The 15,833-nt window shown below is 49.4% G+C and overlaps 6 protein-coding genes across 6 annotated transcripts; 3 read left to right on the top strand and 3 right to left on the bottom strand.

Moving 5' to 3' along the window:
- Positions 1 to 318: 318 nt before the first annotated feature.
- Positions 319 to 2,876, bottom strand: prp28 (mRNA splicing protein PRP28; the record flags this gene model as incomplete). The annotated part of the gene is made up of 3 exons (XM_057167028.1): positions 319 to 472; positions 535 to 2,492; positions 2,574 to 2,876. 3 exons carry the CDS (start codon positions 2,874 to 2,876, stop codon positions 319 to 321), a joined length of 2,415 nt encoding a protein of 804 aa, XP_057020069.1.
- A 547-nt stretch (positions 2,877 to 3,423) lies between these two features.
- Positions 3,424 to 5,834, bottom strand: N7466_007640 (putative mRNA splicing protein (Prp39); the record flags this gene model as incomplete). Its single annotated transcript, XM_057167029.1, has 4 exons — positions 3,424 to 4,813; positions 5,274 to 5,377; positions 5,473 to 5,688; positions 5,766 to 5,834. The coding sequence occupies 4 exons, from the start codon at positions 5,832 to 5,834 to the stop codon at positions 3,424 to 3,426; spliced, it is 1,779 nt and encodes a 592-aa protein (XP_057020070.1).
- A 386-nt stretch (positions 5,835 to 6,220) lies between these two features.
- N7466_007641 (mitochondrial 54S ribosomal protein mL59) lies at positions 6,221 to 6,867 on the top strand (the record flags this gene model as incomplete). The annotated part of the gene is made up of 2 exons (XM_057167030.1): positions 6,221 to 6,772; positions 6,826 to 6,867. The coding sequence occupies 2 exons, from the start codon at positions 6,221 to 6,223 to the stop codon at positions 6,865 to 6,867; spliced, it is 594 nt and encodes a 197-aa protein (XP_057020071.1).
- Positions 6,868 to 9,155: 2,288 nt separating this feature from the next.
- Positions 9,156 to 11,748, top strand: hxB (putative molybdenum cofactor sulfurase protein (HxB); the record flags this gene model as incomplete). Its single annotated transcript, XM_057167031.1, has 2 exons — positions 9,156 to 9,270; positions 9,341 to 11,748. 2 exons carry the CDS (start codon positions 9,156 to 9,158, stop codon positions 11,746 to 11,748), a joined length of 2,523 nt encoding a protein of 840 aa, XP_057020072.1.
- Positions 11,749 to 12,110: 362 nt separating this feature from the next.
- N7466_007643 (phytanoyl-CoA dioxygenase family protein) lies at positions 12,111 to 13,089 on the bottom strand (the record flags this gene model as incomplete). The annotated part of the gene is made up of 2 exons (XM_057167032.1): positions 12,111 to 12,241; positions 12,309 to 13,089. The coding sequence occupies 2 exons, from the start codon at positions 13,087 to 13,089 to the stop codon at positions 12,111 to 12,113; spliced, it is 912 nt and encodes a 303-aa protein (XP_057020073.1).
- A 564-nt stretch (positions 13,090 to 13,653) lies between these two features.
- Positions 13,654 to 15,636, top strand: N7466_007644 (uncharacterized protein; the record flags this gene model as incomplete). Its single annotated transcript, XM_057167033.1, has 3 exons — positions 13,654 to 14,127; positions 14,189 to 14,348; positions 14,402 to 15,636. 3 exons carry the CDS (start codon positions 13,654 to 13,656, stop codon positions 15,634 to 15,636), a joined length of 1,869 nt encoding a protein of 622 aa, XP_057020074.1.
- Positions 15,637 to 15,833: the final 197 nt, after the last annotated feature.

Below are 15,833 nucleotides of genomic sequence, written 5' to 3' on the forward strand. Positions count from 1 at the left end.
TCACGAGAAGAAAACAAGCTTGTACATATCTCAAATGGTATAAATGGATTGAGACTGGATGATAGCTACGTAATCGGTATGGGATCCTCTATGGTACCGAGTGGCCCTCCGTAGTTCAATCCTGCATTGTTGCAGAGTTTAGAAGTTCAATATTTGGTAATATCAATACCCACTAGTAATAGGTATGACACATGTGCATGCAAAAATTTTACAAAGAAAAGCCCAATAGTTTCACTAGAACAGAAGTATGGTATCCAACTGATAATATTACAAAGAACTCCGCATCGTGATAGGGCTGCACCCCGGCCCTTAGGGTATTTAAGCCCAGCCGCCCTTTCCACCAAACCCTGAACTATCCTCAATCTTCTTTCCAGGACCACGATGAGGCCTGGACTGCGCAGCTTCGTGCTTCCGTAGCTCCTCAGGAACACGAGAAATAGGTGACTTGATGAGCATCTGCTTGAGGTCGTACCTGATAATTTGGTTAGTATCGATTTAAAAGACACGAGGAAAAGTGGGAATATTGGAACATACATAACGTCGGAATCTTCACTGCCGAGGAATGTAATGGCGATACCACTCTTTCCTGCACGACCGGTACGACCAATTCTGTGAGTGTAGCTCTCGATCGATGTGGCCATGTTGAAGTTGACAACGAGGGACACGTCTGGAACATCAATACCACGTCCAGCAAGGTCAGTTGCGACCAAAACTTCCGTTGACCCGTTGCGGACGGAGGCAAGGGCAGCCTCACGCTGATCCTGTGTTTTCGAACCGTGCAGAGTAACGGATGAGAAGCCCATGTGCTTAATTTCTCGCGCAATGGCATCACAGTTTCGCTTGATGTTGACGAAAACGATAATGGGAGGCCGGAATTCGCCAGATGTGAGAATCTCGGCAAGACGCTTCTTCCGCTTGTCTTCGCCAGAAACCATTTCCACGCGCTGCTCGACTGTGTCGACGGCCTCACCAACACCTCCGATAGTGATGATGGCAGGGCGCCGCAAGTACTTGCGAGCAATACGCTCGACAGCTGCCGGCATAGTGGCCGTGTACATCATAGTTTGACGATACCTGTCACGGCCTCCGAGATGCTGGCTCATACTTTGCGGGTTCTCGGCTTCTTCGGTATCAGGCTTTTCATTGGTGACGGGAAGAGCGTCAAGGATTTTGTTGACAGGCTCTTCAAAACCTAGATCGATCATACGATCTGCTTCATCCATAATCACGTAGCAACATTGACTCAGAACCAGCATTCTTCGCTCAATACAATCTACCAGACGACCGGGGGTAGCAATGATGATTTCCGCACCATCGCGTAGGCTGTAAGCTTGTTCTTCAAGTGAATGACCACCAACAATACTGACAACATTGAAACCAAGAGGTTGTGTGAATTTCTTCGCTTCAATCTCAATCTGCTGGGCCAGTTCACGAGTAGGAGCTAGAACAATAGCATAGGGTCCATCGTTCTTGCGCCACTCAAACTCATCAAGACGGGGCAATTCGGAGATGTAGACAAGAAGTGGCAACAAAAATGCAGCAGTCTTACCGGAACCTGTCACGGCAACACCGATAAGATCACGCGATTGCATGGCGATGGGAACGGCAGCACGTTGAATGGCAGTGGGTTCCTTGTAACCAACACGATCAATAAGTTCCAGCAAGCGCGGAGGGAGCAGACTTTCTTTCCAGGAGCGCATCGGGTTAGGCACACTACCACCTCTAGTGGCAATGTTGAAATCTTCCTTGAAGATACGCCAGTCACGCTCGCGCATATGACTCAGCTCCTTCTCGCTCCAGTGCTTGTCAAGCTGGTGACGTGTGCTCTCTTCACGACGACGGCGCTCCATATCCAGCATTTCCTTCGCGCGCAGACCTCCAGATTCGCGATCCCGCTCTTGGATTGCCTGCGCATATTTGCGCGTCAGGTTATCCGCAATATCGTCTCCAAATCCAGCCAAACGGCCTCGTCCGAAAAAGTTTGCCTCCTGCCGCTGTTGATATAAAGGGTTGTAATCACCACTTGTATCCTCCTCGGTGTTCCATTCGAAGTTGAACTTTTTGTCTGTGGTGCGCTTGCGCTTCTTTTGCGCTGAGAAGCTTGATGTTTGCTCCGCCCCCATATATCGTTTCTTGATTAATTCGGCTTCCGTCAAAGCTTCGTCTTGCTTTGTAGGACGCTTGTCCCCCTGTGACTTCTTTCCTCCCTTCGGCGGAGGGGGAGGGGGGTTCATATCGACCTTGCGGCCCCGCATAGAAGCTGGCCCCGACGGAGCATCCACGCGCATTGCCCGTGGTCCTGTTGGGACCCCGCCACTTATACTTCTGGAATCACTGTCCGGATCGTTGTACGAGTTTCGTGGTGCTTGGGATATGGAACCAGCACCATTGGAGCCATTTGTCTGTGCCTTGGCTTGTCGTTCAGCCTCTACCTCCTTCGCTCGCTTTTCTAGTGCCAGTTTCTCGCGCTGTGCTTTGGATAGGAATTTGGGCTAAATTTGAGAGGTAGGGTTAGAAACAGATCAAAAAAAAGTATCTCGTCGCGAATCTTTCGCTTTAAGACAAAATAGTACCTTTGCGGCTGCAGCTTCGGCTTCCTTCTTCTTGCGGATGAGATCCTCCACACTTAATGGCGCCGCAGCTGGTCGCTTTGATCCCCATCCTTGCTTTTTCTTGATTGTCTCAACAGGTGGCGCGGGTGGTCTGTCATCTGGAGGAGGGGGAGGGGCTGCACTCTCTGGCGGCGGCGGCGGAGGAGCACCAGAGTCCTCGGGAGGTGGTGGTGGAGGGGATGGGGGACGCTCAATGAGATCAGGCGGAGGAGCTGGAGGTGCTGGGGGAGCTCCATTAAAACCATTCATCTCGATGTCGTCCATCGTCGCGCAGTGAGGATAAAGTGATAAATGGAAGACTTGCTTGAATCTAAAGGTGCCGCATATCGAATTTATACGGTGACCTCTTAACACTAAGTGCGCAGTTCTCCACATCAAGGTCAACATTACTAGTATATAAATCTTCAGCAAGTGCTTCAATGAGTACTATCAAAATGTTTAGGATGGCGACCTTTACAGCGGCCAGTTATTCTGCAAGCCAGTATGCGTATCTACATGCACAAAGCTTAATATTGCATGACTGGAGTAACTGAATGGAAATAGTAAATTACGAATCTCAGTTAGAAATGGTTACAGATTGATTGTAAAGAAGACCCAACCTGCACAAAGAAGCCTTTCGGGGAGTCAAAAATCGCTAAGAAACCTAGAAACGAAACTGTGAAAGAGAAAGATTGCCCAGGTGTCGGCAATAGCATGGTGCTACAAAGAAGGGAATACCCACCCCGGTACATCGGATACCAATATGACACCGTAAAAAAGTAGAAGCGGTGGATAAGGACCTTCGCAAGGAGTCGTAAACATGTGGGAGGCATTAAGCAACGGGTTGGCCGTTGGCGGGGTTCTGCTGGTAGTATGCGTATGTTTGGTCTTGTCCTGAAGCTGCCTGTTCGGGTACAGGCTGAGACAATGTGGGGATAGGAGTGGGTTGTCCATCAGCAGGAGTAGGTGGGACTGCAACTGTACCACCAGTTCGGGGAGCAGCAACCGATGGTGGCCCATGAACCTCACGATCCAGGGTCATGTACTCCTTCGCAATATCTTTGGTGCCTCGCTCCAGAAGGTAGGCCATGTAGATCCGAACTAGTTCCTTTACTATCTCTGGGAGCAAAGTACTCTTAGACCGCACATCGGAAACGACCTGCTTAATGCGCTCGTACTGGATCGACTCGGATGAAGCGCTGGTAGGCTGATCAATCTCAAACATCAGATAACTAGCCCAGAAGGGACGACTGTCAAGGTAATACTGCTGGTTTTCTTGGAACACCTTGCGGGCATCATCGGGAGTGCCCTTGATCTTCCACAGGAGACGGGCCCATTCGGCAACAAGGGCAGCTTTGGTGGCCATTTCGACCTGCGGAGAATCTAGCTGAGACTTGTAGACCTCAATGGCAGCTTCCAAGTCGCCATGGCGACGGGAGATGTTGGCCAGAGAGATGATGGTCTCAACATGGCTAGGTAGACAGAAAAGAATAGCGTGGTGGATATCCTTAGCGACATCAGTGCGACCCGACATCTCTTCAAAGTAAGCATACTGCAAACGGATAGCAGGGTGCGAAATTGGGACGTAAAGACCACTAGCACGTTGGTAAACGATGCGTGCCTCTTCTTCCTTGCCGGCCTGGGCGGTCATCCATCGGGCATAGCGAAGCCAGAATTCTTCGTAGTGGGCACATGTCACAAGACAGCGCTCGTACAGGAATTGGATACGAGAGTAAGAACCTTCGGATTCCTCAAAGTCAAGGTACTTTTTCCAGTTGGTCAACTGTCCCTCGTCCAACTCCGTCACATGGAAGTAAGGGCGCTTGATCTCCGATTCGTAGGTCCACCGCTTTGTGGTTTCTGTCTGAGTCTTGGAGAACACCTCGAGATGGTAGTTATCAACGCGCAACCGGAGATCACGATCGATCTCAGCATCGGCCTTAGCCCCAGGGGGAACCTGAGATGACGCAGCCTCTAGCTCAGCACGGAATTGAGACATCACTTCTGAAGATGCGAGTTCGGCCAGTGGACGATTCTGCGCTAGTTGACGATAGCGCTCAAAGTATCGTGCGTACTGGTGCATGGGAATGTGAATAACACGGCTAAGGATGGAAAAAATCTTGTCTTGAGCCTCCACGCGCTCCTCGTATTCAATGTACTTGTCCCAGAAGGGATGCGCCAGGAAATCTAGGCCTACACTGTTGGCACCACGCTCAAAAAGCCTGTTGAGAATTGCAGGTCAGCAAACAGATTCTTGAACAATCAGGTTGGGGGGAACCTTGGGAGATGGGAGGGGAGAGGAAGAAATGCGTGGCAAACATCATGGTCATCTCTGTCGTTGAGGTGACAGATCCAAGAAAATCAACGATGGGTGAGCAATGGGGGAGGCATCAAGTGTTTCGAGAACACCGGTCCTTTGGTCTTGGTATCCGGGCAAATGAGAGAGAAGAAATCATGTCTTGTGATCAAGAGAAGGAAAGCAGCCTGGATGAAGCCATGGGTGAGAAATATACACCACTTGAATCCGGGTGGTCAGGCGACGGTGTCTCACCCATCATCAATAATGGAATTGCTTATCCAGCATATTTTCACGCTTCACGCCATATATAGTCCCAGGTATTCGCGAGCTGCATTGGTAACAGTTACAGGGGAGGGGAAGGAAATCAGCTTTGTTGTACTCACTCTCGAATAATTTCGGCATCGTGTGAAGTCTCAGCCTTGAAACCGCAGTAATTGGTCCATAGATCAACTGATGGAGAAATACTGGCAACACCTCTCTCGTAGACCTGATGAATAATCAGTAAAAATCAGCCTCTTGTGGACCTGGAGTAAGGGAGGGGGGTTGATGGGACTAAAAAAAGCCAACGCGAAGACAACGTACCATTTCCGCGGCTTCTGTGCCAGTGATGGAGAACTCCATATCGGCATACTTCTTCCAGTATCCGAAGAGAAGGGGGAACTTCGCAAGAAATCGATCGTAGGCATGGCGTGCGGTGGTGATAGCCTGGGGGTTGGAGTTGCGATTGATGCCACCCTCTAGAGCCTCCGCGGCGCGCACAAGCTTCTCCCACGTTTCAAAGTTATCCGGGTCCTCGACCTAGAGAAAATGTTAGTGAGGGACAATAAACATCATTCAATTAGTTGCCCCAGCTTGGGACGCGTTGTGATGCATACCAGCTCTGCTTCTAGACCTCGAAGCTCCACGTTCTCTTCTTCTGAGCCTCCATAGTGGTAATCCGCCATAATGGGCCTGAGTTGGTGTGGGTTGAGATGCGCACACAAATTTCACACGCAGAGGATAAATATTTTCAAGTTTCAAAAAAGCCTGTGACAGTATGAATAGAACACAGGCGTTGATAACAATGCGTTGCTGTAAGAGATACAGACGGGGCTGAAAGCAGAACAATTGGAAAAGCTGAAGGAGAAACTGATGCCTTGGCGCCTTGGCGCCTGAGGCGTAAATGAGTTAAAGTTCAAGTTACTAGTAACATTGAATGCTGCGCCGGCAAGGCTGCAAGGCTGCAAGGCTGCAAGGCGCCAAGGCGCCAAGGCTGCCAATCTCGGGATTTCGTTCTCTCAGCTTTTAATCACATTAAACATCAACACCTTCTTCAATTCAACTGCCCACCATGTCTGTAAACGTGGGTTCTGTGGGCAATTTGCCCATTCGCCTCCGCAACTTCTTTGCCCGTTATCCTCCACAAATTTACTCTGCGCTCGTTTCGCCTCGTCAAACTCCCCCCGAGGGTGAAAGCACCGAACAAACCCTTCCCTCACCGTACACCCCCGACCGTGATGCCAAGGGAGCTCACAAGCCTGATCCGGAGGCCTTTTCTCCTACAAAGGCCCTTTTGTACAACAACCCCGAAGCTCGCAACCCATTCCTGCCCCAAAAGATCTTCCGCACCGGCAAGTGGCTCGGTCCGCGATACGGGCTACGACAACAGGCCGATCTCGTGAAATTGGCTGCGCAATACAAAGTCGAAGAGCTCCTTCCTCCTGGTATCAAGTCGACAGAATACAAGGCTGCACGCTTGGCCGAACGCGGTCTGCGTATCAAGGGTACCGGTATTGGCCAGAAGGTCAAGGGTCACAAGTGGGAGCGCACAATGGAGGCCAGACTCGAGGATCGTCGCAAGGCGATGGTGGAGATGCCGGAGTTGATCCGTTTGTGGAAGCAGGTAAGCGATTCACCGGCTTTATTCATTATGGCAAATCTAACGCTTTTCTACAGAGAGGTCATGGTCGTGGCTGGCGCCAGTGGCCCAAGCGGTAAACAGGAGATCCGAACTGGACATACGCTTCATAATTTCTTGTCCAATTGCGAGTTACCCTGTTACCCATTTCTTTCAGTGTCAACTTGCCTACTTCTAATAGAGGTTCTCGGCAGCAGCATCTGTATGAACATTGCCGGGGTTTGGGTTAGGAGTTATATCTTTGATTTTGCGCCGTTTTCATCACACTTGTACTATATTATGCGTGAGCGCAGCGCTCAAACTTGCCCGAGCAGCCACTGCCAAGGCTGTCTCGATTCTATGTGCATAAATGGACTGGGAAAATCCACACCACAGTTTAACCGATTCTTGGCAATGATCTCACATAATCCTGTGCCCTTGTAACCTTGAAGGTGATCAATGCAAATAATGAACGTCATGGATAAGGATGGATGGAACGGATCATAGAAGGCTCGTTCCACCGCTAACCTGTCAAACCATTGAATGGCTGCAGTATCATTGATGTTGATCCATCTAGTCTATGACACGGCAGCTGAATCTAAGTTCATTCTATCTCAGCCGTGTGGACAACCATGGTTGCAATCTCGTGTTGATCTGTAGGTCATAGTAGCCGAACCTGAGCTGGCTCCACGATCGTGCGAATACTATTGCACTTTAGTGTTGATCGCTAGGTTGCGATAGCTTGAAACTAAGTTCTTTTCATCTAGGTCTTGTGAACATGAGTCCCGTAGTGTGTCGATCTTTAGCTCGTGTATGCGACTCTGAATCCGTGGTTTATACTGAACCCAGTTTTTCCCCTCGCAGGATTCGAGGGGGAAAAAAGCAATATGTGCGGTTTGTATCGTGTATCTAAGTACTTTACCCGACGTGCAGGGTCGGGTAGGAGTCTGTTCTGATCCATAAGCGAAATTCCCCCAATGCCCCCAATGCCCCCAATGCCAACAGCGCTATTGTTGTCCATCTGCACGAGGCCCCACCGTCCCGATCATCGCGATCGATGCCTTTCAATAATAAATGCGGGTCCCGGGAAGGACTTCTTTTCCTTCCGTCTTTTTTCTTTCCTTTCCAAGATTAGCTACAATGCCATTGTTCAGGAAAGTTGGGGGCCGTGGCTGAGAAGTGACAATGGCCCCAATGGCCCCAATTCTTCAACCATATTTTTAGGCAAGTTTAGTCAATTCTAACAGTGTGGATAATAAGACCGAACCGGGCGGGTAAGCTGACACATGACAGGCTCTTGAGTCTCGGGCCACTCAAGGCTCGTGTAGTCGATGTCTCGATGTATGTACCTGCTGCAGGAGAATTTGACTATTTTCTCACGGCATCCTCGACGGGCTAGAGTGCAAGATAGCGTAGAATGACATTCGTACGTGATGAACTCTGGACTCTGGTTGGCTCCGGCACTCGGGGTTATTAACTAGACTTCAATATTTGACCTGCACATATTGTTTTTGCAACTCTTTGCTGCTCAAGAAGTCAAGAGCCCACTCAAGTCTTGAGCTCGAACCCCGCTGGTACCCACAACCACGAACCACGGCCCTTCTCAGTCTGACAAGATACGCCTGAGATTACATGTATGATTTGTGCATGGACATACTCGGTCAAGGCATATTAAGAATTGATCGCGCGCGGTTCCCCGGCTCAGGGTCCGCTGTCACATGGTTTTGTAGTCTCCAGGTACCTTTCAGAAGTGCCAATCTCGTTGGGCTCCTTCCGGTCTTGGTCCATGACTGCACATCGAGTTGGTTTACTTGATTACTAGTAATGGGTCTAATCATTTACGATCTCAGCTTCACTAGCGTATCTTTTCGGGCTATAAGAGCAATGGGATACCCTTGCCAATTGCCTTCAATCTTTTTTTTTTTCATTCAGGAGAACATCTTTATTGATCCCATTAAACAGCTCCATCGGAGTCCCCCGTCGCTCCGTGTCTCCGGTCTCCCTCTTGCAAGGTTATCGGATTCTTGAAAGGTACGCGATTCTTGCCCATTTACATTGTCTCCTGTACTCCCTCTTGATACAATCTTACCTCTCCTGCTTTTGAATGGTGGTTATACAAACCTATCATCTATTTCTGGAATCATTTTTCTATTGCTTTTGAACCGTTTAGATGTCATGTTTAAAACTAATTGGTGGCCAATTTTAGGCTTAGCCTAAAGATATACAGTTTGGTTCGCGGAGATCTCCAAGTGGGGTTTCTGCATCATACATGCGGATGAGTCGCAAAAGGTCACCCGCGTACGCCCGCAAGCTTCCTGCTTCCCGCGGGGACGCTCGTTCTTTTATAAATGGCAAAATCCGCTGGCATAGTGTTCGTCTTTCATCAAAGATGGCCCAGACCTACAATGCACCTGCGGCTGCGGATCCGCCTAAGACGGTTTACTGCCATGGCTACTCTGCGGACGTGGATACGATCCGTGAACAAGAATATCCGTTATTGAATGGTATGTCGCCCCTTCCTTGAATTGATATACTATGAGGTTTTTACTAATTGTCATCTACCACAAACTACAGAAACGACTTACTTGGACCATGCGGGAACAACAATATATGCCAAGTCCACGATCGAGGCTTTTTCGCGAGACATGACCTCAAATCTCTTTGGAAACCCCCATTCCATGTCACAATCGTCGCAGCTCACCACCCAACGCGCGGACAATATTCGACTCAGGGTTCTCCGTTTTTTCAATGCCGATCCAGATGAATACGATTTGGTATTTGTTGCAAATGCAACGGCGGCTATTAAGCTCGTGGCGGATTCGATTCGAGATTCCGACCACCGAGGGTTTTGGTATGGCTATCACGTTGATGCCCATACTAGCTTAGTTGGGGTGCGAGAATTTGCGGATCTTGGCCACGAATGTCTGCAAGGGGATGACAAGGTAGATGATTGGATCTCAGAATTGGGTACCACCCAGTCAAAAGCACCCCAACTTTTTGCCTACCCCGCACAGTCAAATCTGAACGGTCGTCGCCTTCCACTGAGATGGTGTAAGGAGGTCCGCTCGGCTGCTGCCGTCCACGGATCAAATGCGTATACGCTGCTCGACGCCGCCTCGCTATTAACAACTTCACCATTAGACGTGAGCTCTGTAGCCCCGGACTTCACGGCGCTGAGCTTCTACAAAATCTTCGGATTTCCAGACTTGGGTGCCTTGATTGTCCGCAAGAGCGCCGCCCGCGTCTTTGAAAGACGCAAGTACTTTGGCGGAGGCACCGTTGACATGGTTGTAGCGGCTGGTACTCAGTGGCATGCCAAAAAGGAAACTTCGCTGCACGAGCGACTGGAGGATGGTACCCTGCCATTCCACAATATCATCGCTCTAGACGCTGCCATGGATACCCATGAACGTTTGTACGGCTCGATGGCAAATATTTCTTCGCACACCGCATTTTTAGCTAAGCGCCTCTACGATCGTCTGTCCGTGCTATCACATTGGAACGAGACGCACGTTTGTCAAGTATATCAGCCCAGTTCGGCCAAATACGGATGCCCACTCACTCAAGGTCCCATTGTGGCCTTCAATCTAAGAAACAGCCAAGGCGAGTGGATTCCCAAAACGGAAGTAGAGAAATTGGCTACTGTGCAGAACATTCAAATCCGGACTGGCTCAGTTTGCAATCCCGGTGGTACGGCCTCATCTCTTGGATGGTCGAGTGCTGAAATGCGTGGTCTTTATACGACAGGGTTTCGCTGCGGTGATGACAACGATATTGTGGATGGCCGGCCCACTGGTGTCTTGCGAGTCAGCATTGGTGCAATGACAAATATGAAAGACATTGATTCTTTGCTCGACTTTATTGCGGAGTTCTATGTGGAGAATGCTCCACCAGTTGTGTCTGTGAACTCACCTGCGGAGCATGATTCGGCCAGCCGCCACTTATACGTTGAAAGCCTTTCGGTCTTCCCAATCAAGAGTTGTGGGGCGTTCAAAATCCCCGAGGGTAAGCGATGGGAAGTGAGAAGAGAAGGACTAGCATGGGACAGAGAGTGGTGTCTGATTCACCAAGGAACTGGCGCAGCATTGAACCAGAAAAAGTACCCACGGATGGCATTAATCAGGCCTTCGATTGATCTAGACCGTGGGGTTCTCCGTATCACCTGTGGTGTCATGGCCGACTCTGTGAGTCTCGAGATATCTCTCGGGTGGGAGGATACAACCCTCATATCCACGTCGTTGTGCCCAAATACCACAAAGCGTTCTGTGGTATGCGGCGACCAAGTCTCTTTGCATGCTTATGCCTCACCAGTGGTGTCAGCAATCTTCTCCGACTTCCTCGGTGTACCATGCACACTGGCTCGATTCCCCAGTCAAACGGCCAACCGATTCTCTCGACCGAGTCGTCTGTCCAACAACACATGGAAGAGCAAGTTCCGCAAGCTTATCATGCCAGGCTCATTCCCACCCGACCTCCCGCCCCCAGTCGGGGATAACGGACGAAGCCCTCTTTTACTATCCAATGAGATGCCAATCCTAGTTGTCTCGCGCTCATCTGTCAATCGCTTGAACGAAGTCATCAAATCAGGAGGCAAGCAAGGCACCGGTGCAGGCAAAGCAGTTTCCGCCGATGTATTCCGTGGGAATATCGTCGTCGCCGAAAGACTTGCTCAGATAGGCGATGTAGAGCAACCGTACATTGAGGATCACTGGGATTCTTTACGAATTGGACCAGGCCAGCTTCGGATGGATGTTTTGGATGATTGTCAACGCTGCCAGATGGTCTGTGTCGACCAGTTCACAGGACAGCGGCGTGACGAGCCATTCTCAACTCTTGCAAAGACAAGGAAGATGGATGGGAAAGTGAATTTTGGTAAATATGCGGCCCTTTCCAAGGAGCAGGACGAAGCATTGGATTTGGATTCTCAAGACCGCTGGACGGTCATGGTTGGAGATATTGTTGTGCCGGATCTTGCCGGCTAAAGGAGTGCATGATCTGATGTTCTTTGCTTTGGTGAATATTTCATTTTCGGGGAAAGTGTTTAATCTTTCCACTTTGCAATGTACAGATTTACTTGTTGTTATACATGACCCACAGTCACAACCTCTTCAAATATTTTCCGGAGGTGCCCAGGTGGTCTTTTTGCCCAGTTATAAAATTGAAAATAGAATATTTTCTGTGGTAGCAGGCATTACTTCCACAAATACTACAATTTGAATACCAGTTGACCGCTTCTTCTACAGAAACCAGACAATAAATTGGAAATCAAACAAGTGAAAGCGACTTCGAGAGACACAACTCCCAGATAAATTTCTACAATTGCCCCGGCCAATTACTATGACTCCTAAGGCACGACAGGAACAGCCGAGACAGCTGGCACAACAGGAACAGCAACAGTTTGACCCGCCCGAGTGAACGGAGCCGCAAAGCCATACGTCCGATAACCAGCCGAATAATCCTTCCCTGCCACACGCTCTAAAATCTCGTCAGCAAAGACAGATCCTCAATCCTGTATTCTATCCTGTATTGATGGCAAACTCACCATGTTCCGGGGGGAAATTCTCCATCCGATGCTTATAGTACTTCTCTCGCAAATCCAAACCATCACTCTTCGAATGGAAAGTCGCATAGAGACTAGACCGGCTCTTATCCGTCTTATTCTCCGCCGAGCGATGCGCAAGATGCGAGCCAAAGATTAGCATGTCACCAGGATCCAATGGGATGGTGATCCACTCATGCGCAGCTTCCCACGAGTGCTTGATCCGGCCACTGTGCTCGAACTCCACGTCCATCTTGTGCGATCCAGGCACTACCTCCAAACATCCATTCTCGAGGGTGGCGGCGTCAATGGCTACGTTCGCAGTTACGTGCTCGATGCGGCCGATGTGGTCGTAGGCAGGTGCATCGAGGTGAGCCTGGAAGCCGTTCCCGCCGGGTTGCTTGTAGTTGATCTTGTCTTTGAAGAGGAGCATGTCCTGAATGGCGTTAGGAACGGATACGAGTATCAACATCTTGGGGTTGCTTTGTGTATTTACATCACCGGAGACGGCCTTGAGAATCTCGGCTAGCTTGTCGCCGCAGACGAGCTCCTTGTATTGCGGGTGGAAGTCGATGAAGCGCTCGGTACGCATGAGCTGGCGCTCACCATTGATGTTGATTTCGTCATAAGGCATCCATTTGCCCTTGACGCGGGGCCAGGCTCGAATCTCCTCGGTCCACTGTTTCAGGGCTGTTGGGTCGACTAGCTGGTGCTCATTGACACGTAAAAGAAGGAACCCGTTATTGTGGTAGGAGGCCACCTGCTCTGGAGTAAGAGGATTCATGTTGAAGTAATGATGCAGATGTTGTGGGGTCAACGAAATGCTTGTATTAAAGACCACATGTGTAAAGGCGATTGGGACATTGCTTAAATATCTCCAAAGTTACTAAGGGGAAAATGGACCGGCATTTGAAAGCGCATGTTCCGACCGATCCCATTTGATTGAGAAACGTGCTCATCCGGACCAAATGATGGTCTAAGTTCCCTTCGCCGTTATTCCGGGGTCCTTTGGTTCGACTTCTGCCCACTGTGGCTCCGTCCACGGGTAACAGTTACTTACCATAGGCGTTCGTGCCGATCCGTTGCACCCGCACAGACCGTCGGGCTTCGCACCGACAAATAAGCTGCACATCATTCGTGCAAATGCAACACATCAAAGTGAGGGGCCGATGAATCATATTCTCTTGATTTGCACGTGTATCTAGAAATTTGGTCAACTACGGACTTCCTGCCTTGCGCGATACATATTTGCTATCAGAAGGCGCTGAGTGGTCGAGTCATTGAGACATCACCACTGCTATTGAATAACGAAAGTACATCTGCATCCAAATAGCTATCAAAAGTCACGATGAACCTCAAGATGCCAGTTGCTCAAACTCCAGATTATCTTCAATCTGTCGAAGATCATGCTAGGGCTACAATCAAGACCCTCTTTGATTTTCTTCATGCCCAAGGCCAGGGAGATTACCTCGGAGAACGAGTGACCCAGCTGGAACACTCACTTCAATGTGCGCATCTTGCCACTCGATCTGCGGAGTACGCCAATGATCCGGAGGTCATCCTTGCTGCATTGTTACACGATGTCGGGCGCTTTATTCCCGCCGCCGAGAAAATGGGTAAGATGATTGCCCCGGATGGGCAGTATGTTGGCCGCATGAGCCATGAGATTCTGGGCGAGTCTTATCTGCGTCAAATTGGATTCAGCGAGAGAGTGTGCCAGTTGGTTGGTGCACATGTCATGGCTAAGAGGTATCTTGTTGCCACCGATAAGGCCTACCATGACGGTTTGAGTGAGACTAGCAAGCGGACTTTGCGCTTTCAGGTATGAACCTTGGAAACTCTGTGTTAGGTTGACTTCATAGACATTTACTGATGAGACTCAGGGTGGAGGATTCACTGATCTGGAGGTACTCGAAGCACAGAAAGATCCTTGGCTGCAAGCTAAGCTTGCGGTCAGACGATGGGATGACCTGGCCAAGGACCCGGACTGTGTAGTATCTCCCCTCGAAGCGTACGAGGAAATTGCTTACCACTGTCTGCTTGGTGAGTGTGAGAATACAATTCTTTGACCGCGTCAATCACTAAAGAAATTCCAGATTCCAGAAGCAAGTTTACGTTGCATTCGAGGGAATATAACCTCCCGACCCAGACTACGGTGGTGATTTGCGTCGATGGATTCGACCCAGAGTACCTGGAATCAGGATTCAGGAGAGGGCTTCTTCCCACGTTCAAAAAACTTGTAGAGGAGGGGTTTCACGCTCCAGCTAAAAGCTGCATGCCCTCATTCACCAACCCCAACAATGTCTCCATTATCACCGGTGCACCCCCATCTTTCCACGGGATTGCAGGAAACTTCTTCCTTGACCGAGAAACCGGCGAGGAAAAGATGATCACAGATGACTCTTTACTTCGGGGCTCCACTCTGCTCGAACAAATGTTTCAGAGAGGTGTACGAGTTGGCGCCATCACAGCCAAGGACAAACTTCGCAAGATCATCGGGCATGGTCTGAAAGGCGCGATTTGCTTTTCTGCCGAGCGCGTCGCAGACTGCACACTCGAGGACAATGGAATTGAGAATGTCGAAGAGTGGCTAGGCCAGTTGGGGCCAAGTCAATACTCTGGCGAGCTATCATTATTTGTCTTGGATGCAGGAATCAAGCTTCTTCAAGAGAGAAGATCAGACTTTTTGTATCTGACTCTCTCGGACTATATCCAACACAAACATGCCCCAGGAAGCAAGGAAGCAGATGAGTTCATGGGTGCTATTGACGAGCGTCTGCGAAAACTGATCGAATTGGCACCAATCGTTGGCGTCACTGGTGATCATGGGATGAACCAAAAGTCGAATGAGCGGGGGGAACCGAATGTCCTTTTCCTTGAGGAGGCTCTCAACGCAAACTTTGGTCTCAATGCTACTCGTGTTATCTGTCCTATCACGGATCCCTTTGTGCGACACCATGGTGCGCTTGGATCATTTGTGCGTGTCTATTTGAAGGACATCACCAAGCTTCAATCCATGCTGTCCTTTTGCAAGTCGCTCCCAGATATCGAAGAGGTGCTTAGTCGAGAAGAAGCAGCCGAGAAATACGATATGCCATTTGATCGAGAGGCTGACATTGTTGTGATCTCAAAGTCTCATGCTGTGGTGGGGAGCAAAAAGTCAGATCACGATCTCTCGCAACTGAAAGATCATCCCTTGAGATCACATGGAGGTTTGAGTGAACAGCAAATTCCAGTGCTCATGTCTAAGCCAGTGAGTAGGCAATTGGTAACTGGAAAGAGCTGGCGGAACTATGATATCTTTGATCTTGTTCTTAACTGGTCTGCTTGACTTCACTTGGAAGCTTCCTCAATTTCCTTTTGTGGCTAGAATCTTTCTTCTATGTTTGAGTCAAGATGAAAACTCCCACTTTGGAGAGAAAAAAGAAGCCAGTATAGTAGCCATCAGTTGTGTATGCATCAAAATACAAATGTAGATGAATTTCATAGCATTCATTATATTATATTAGTGGCTTCCTGGGTGGTGGT

The sequence above is a fragment of the Penicillium verhagenii genome (genome assembly GCF_028828195.1).
Source record: "Penicillium verhagenii strain IBT 33310 chromosome Unknown utg000007l_segment0_segment0, whole genome shotgun sequence".
Lineage (NCBI taxonomy): Eukaryota > Fungi > Ascomycota > Eurotiomycetes > Eurotiales > Aspergillaceae > Penicillium > Penicillium verhagenii.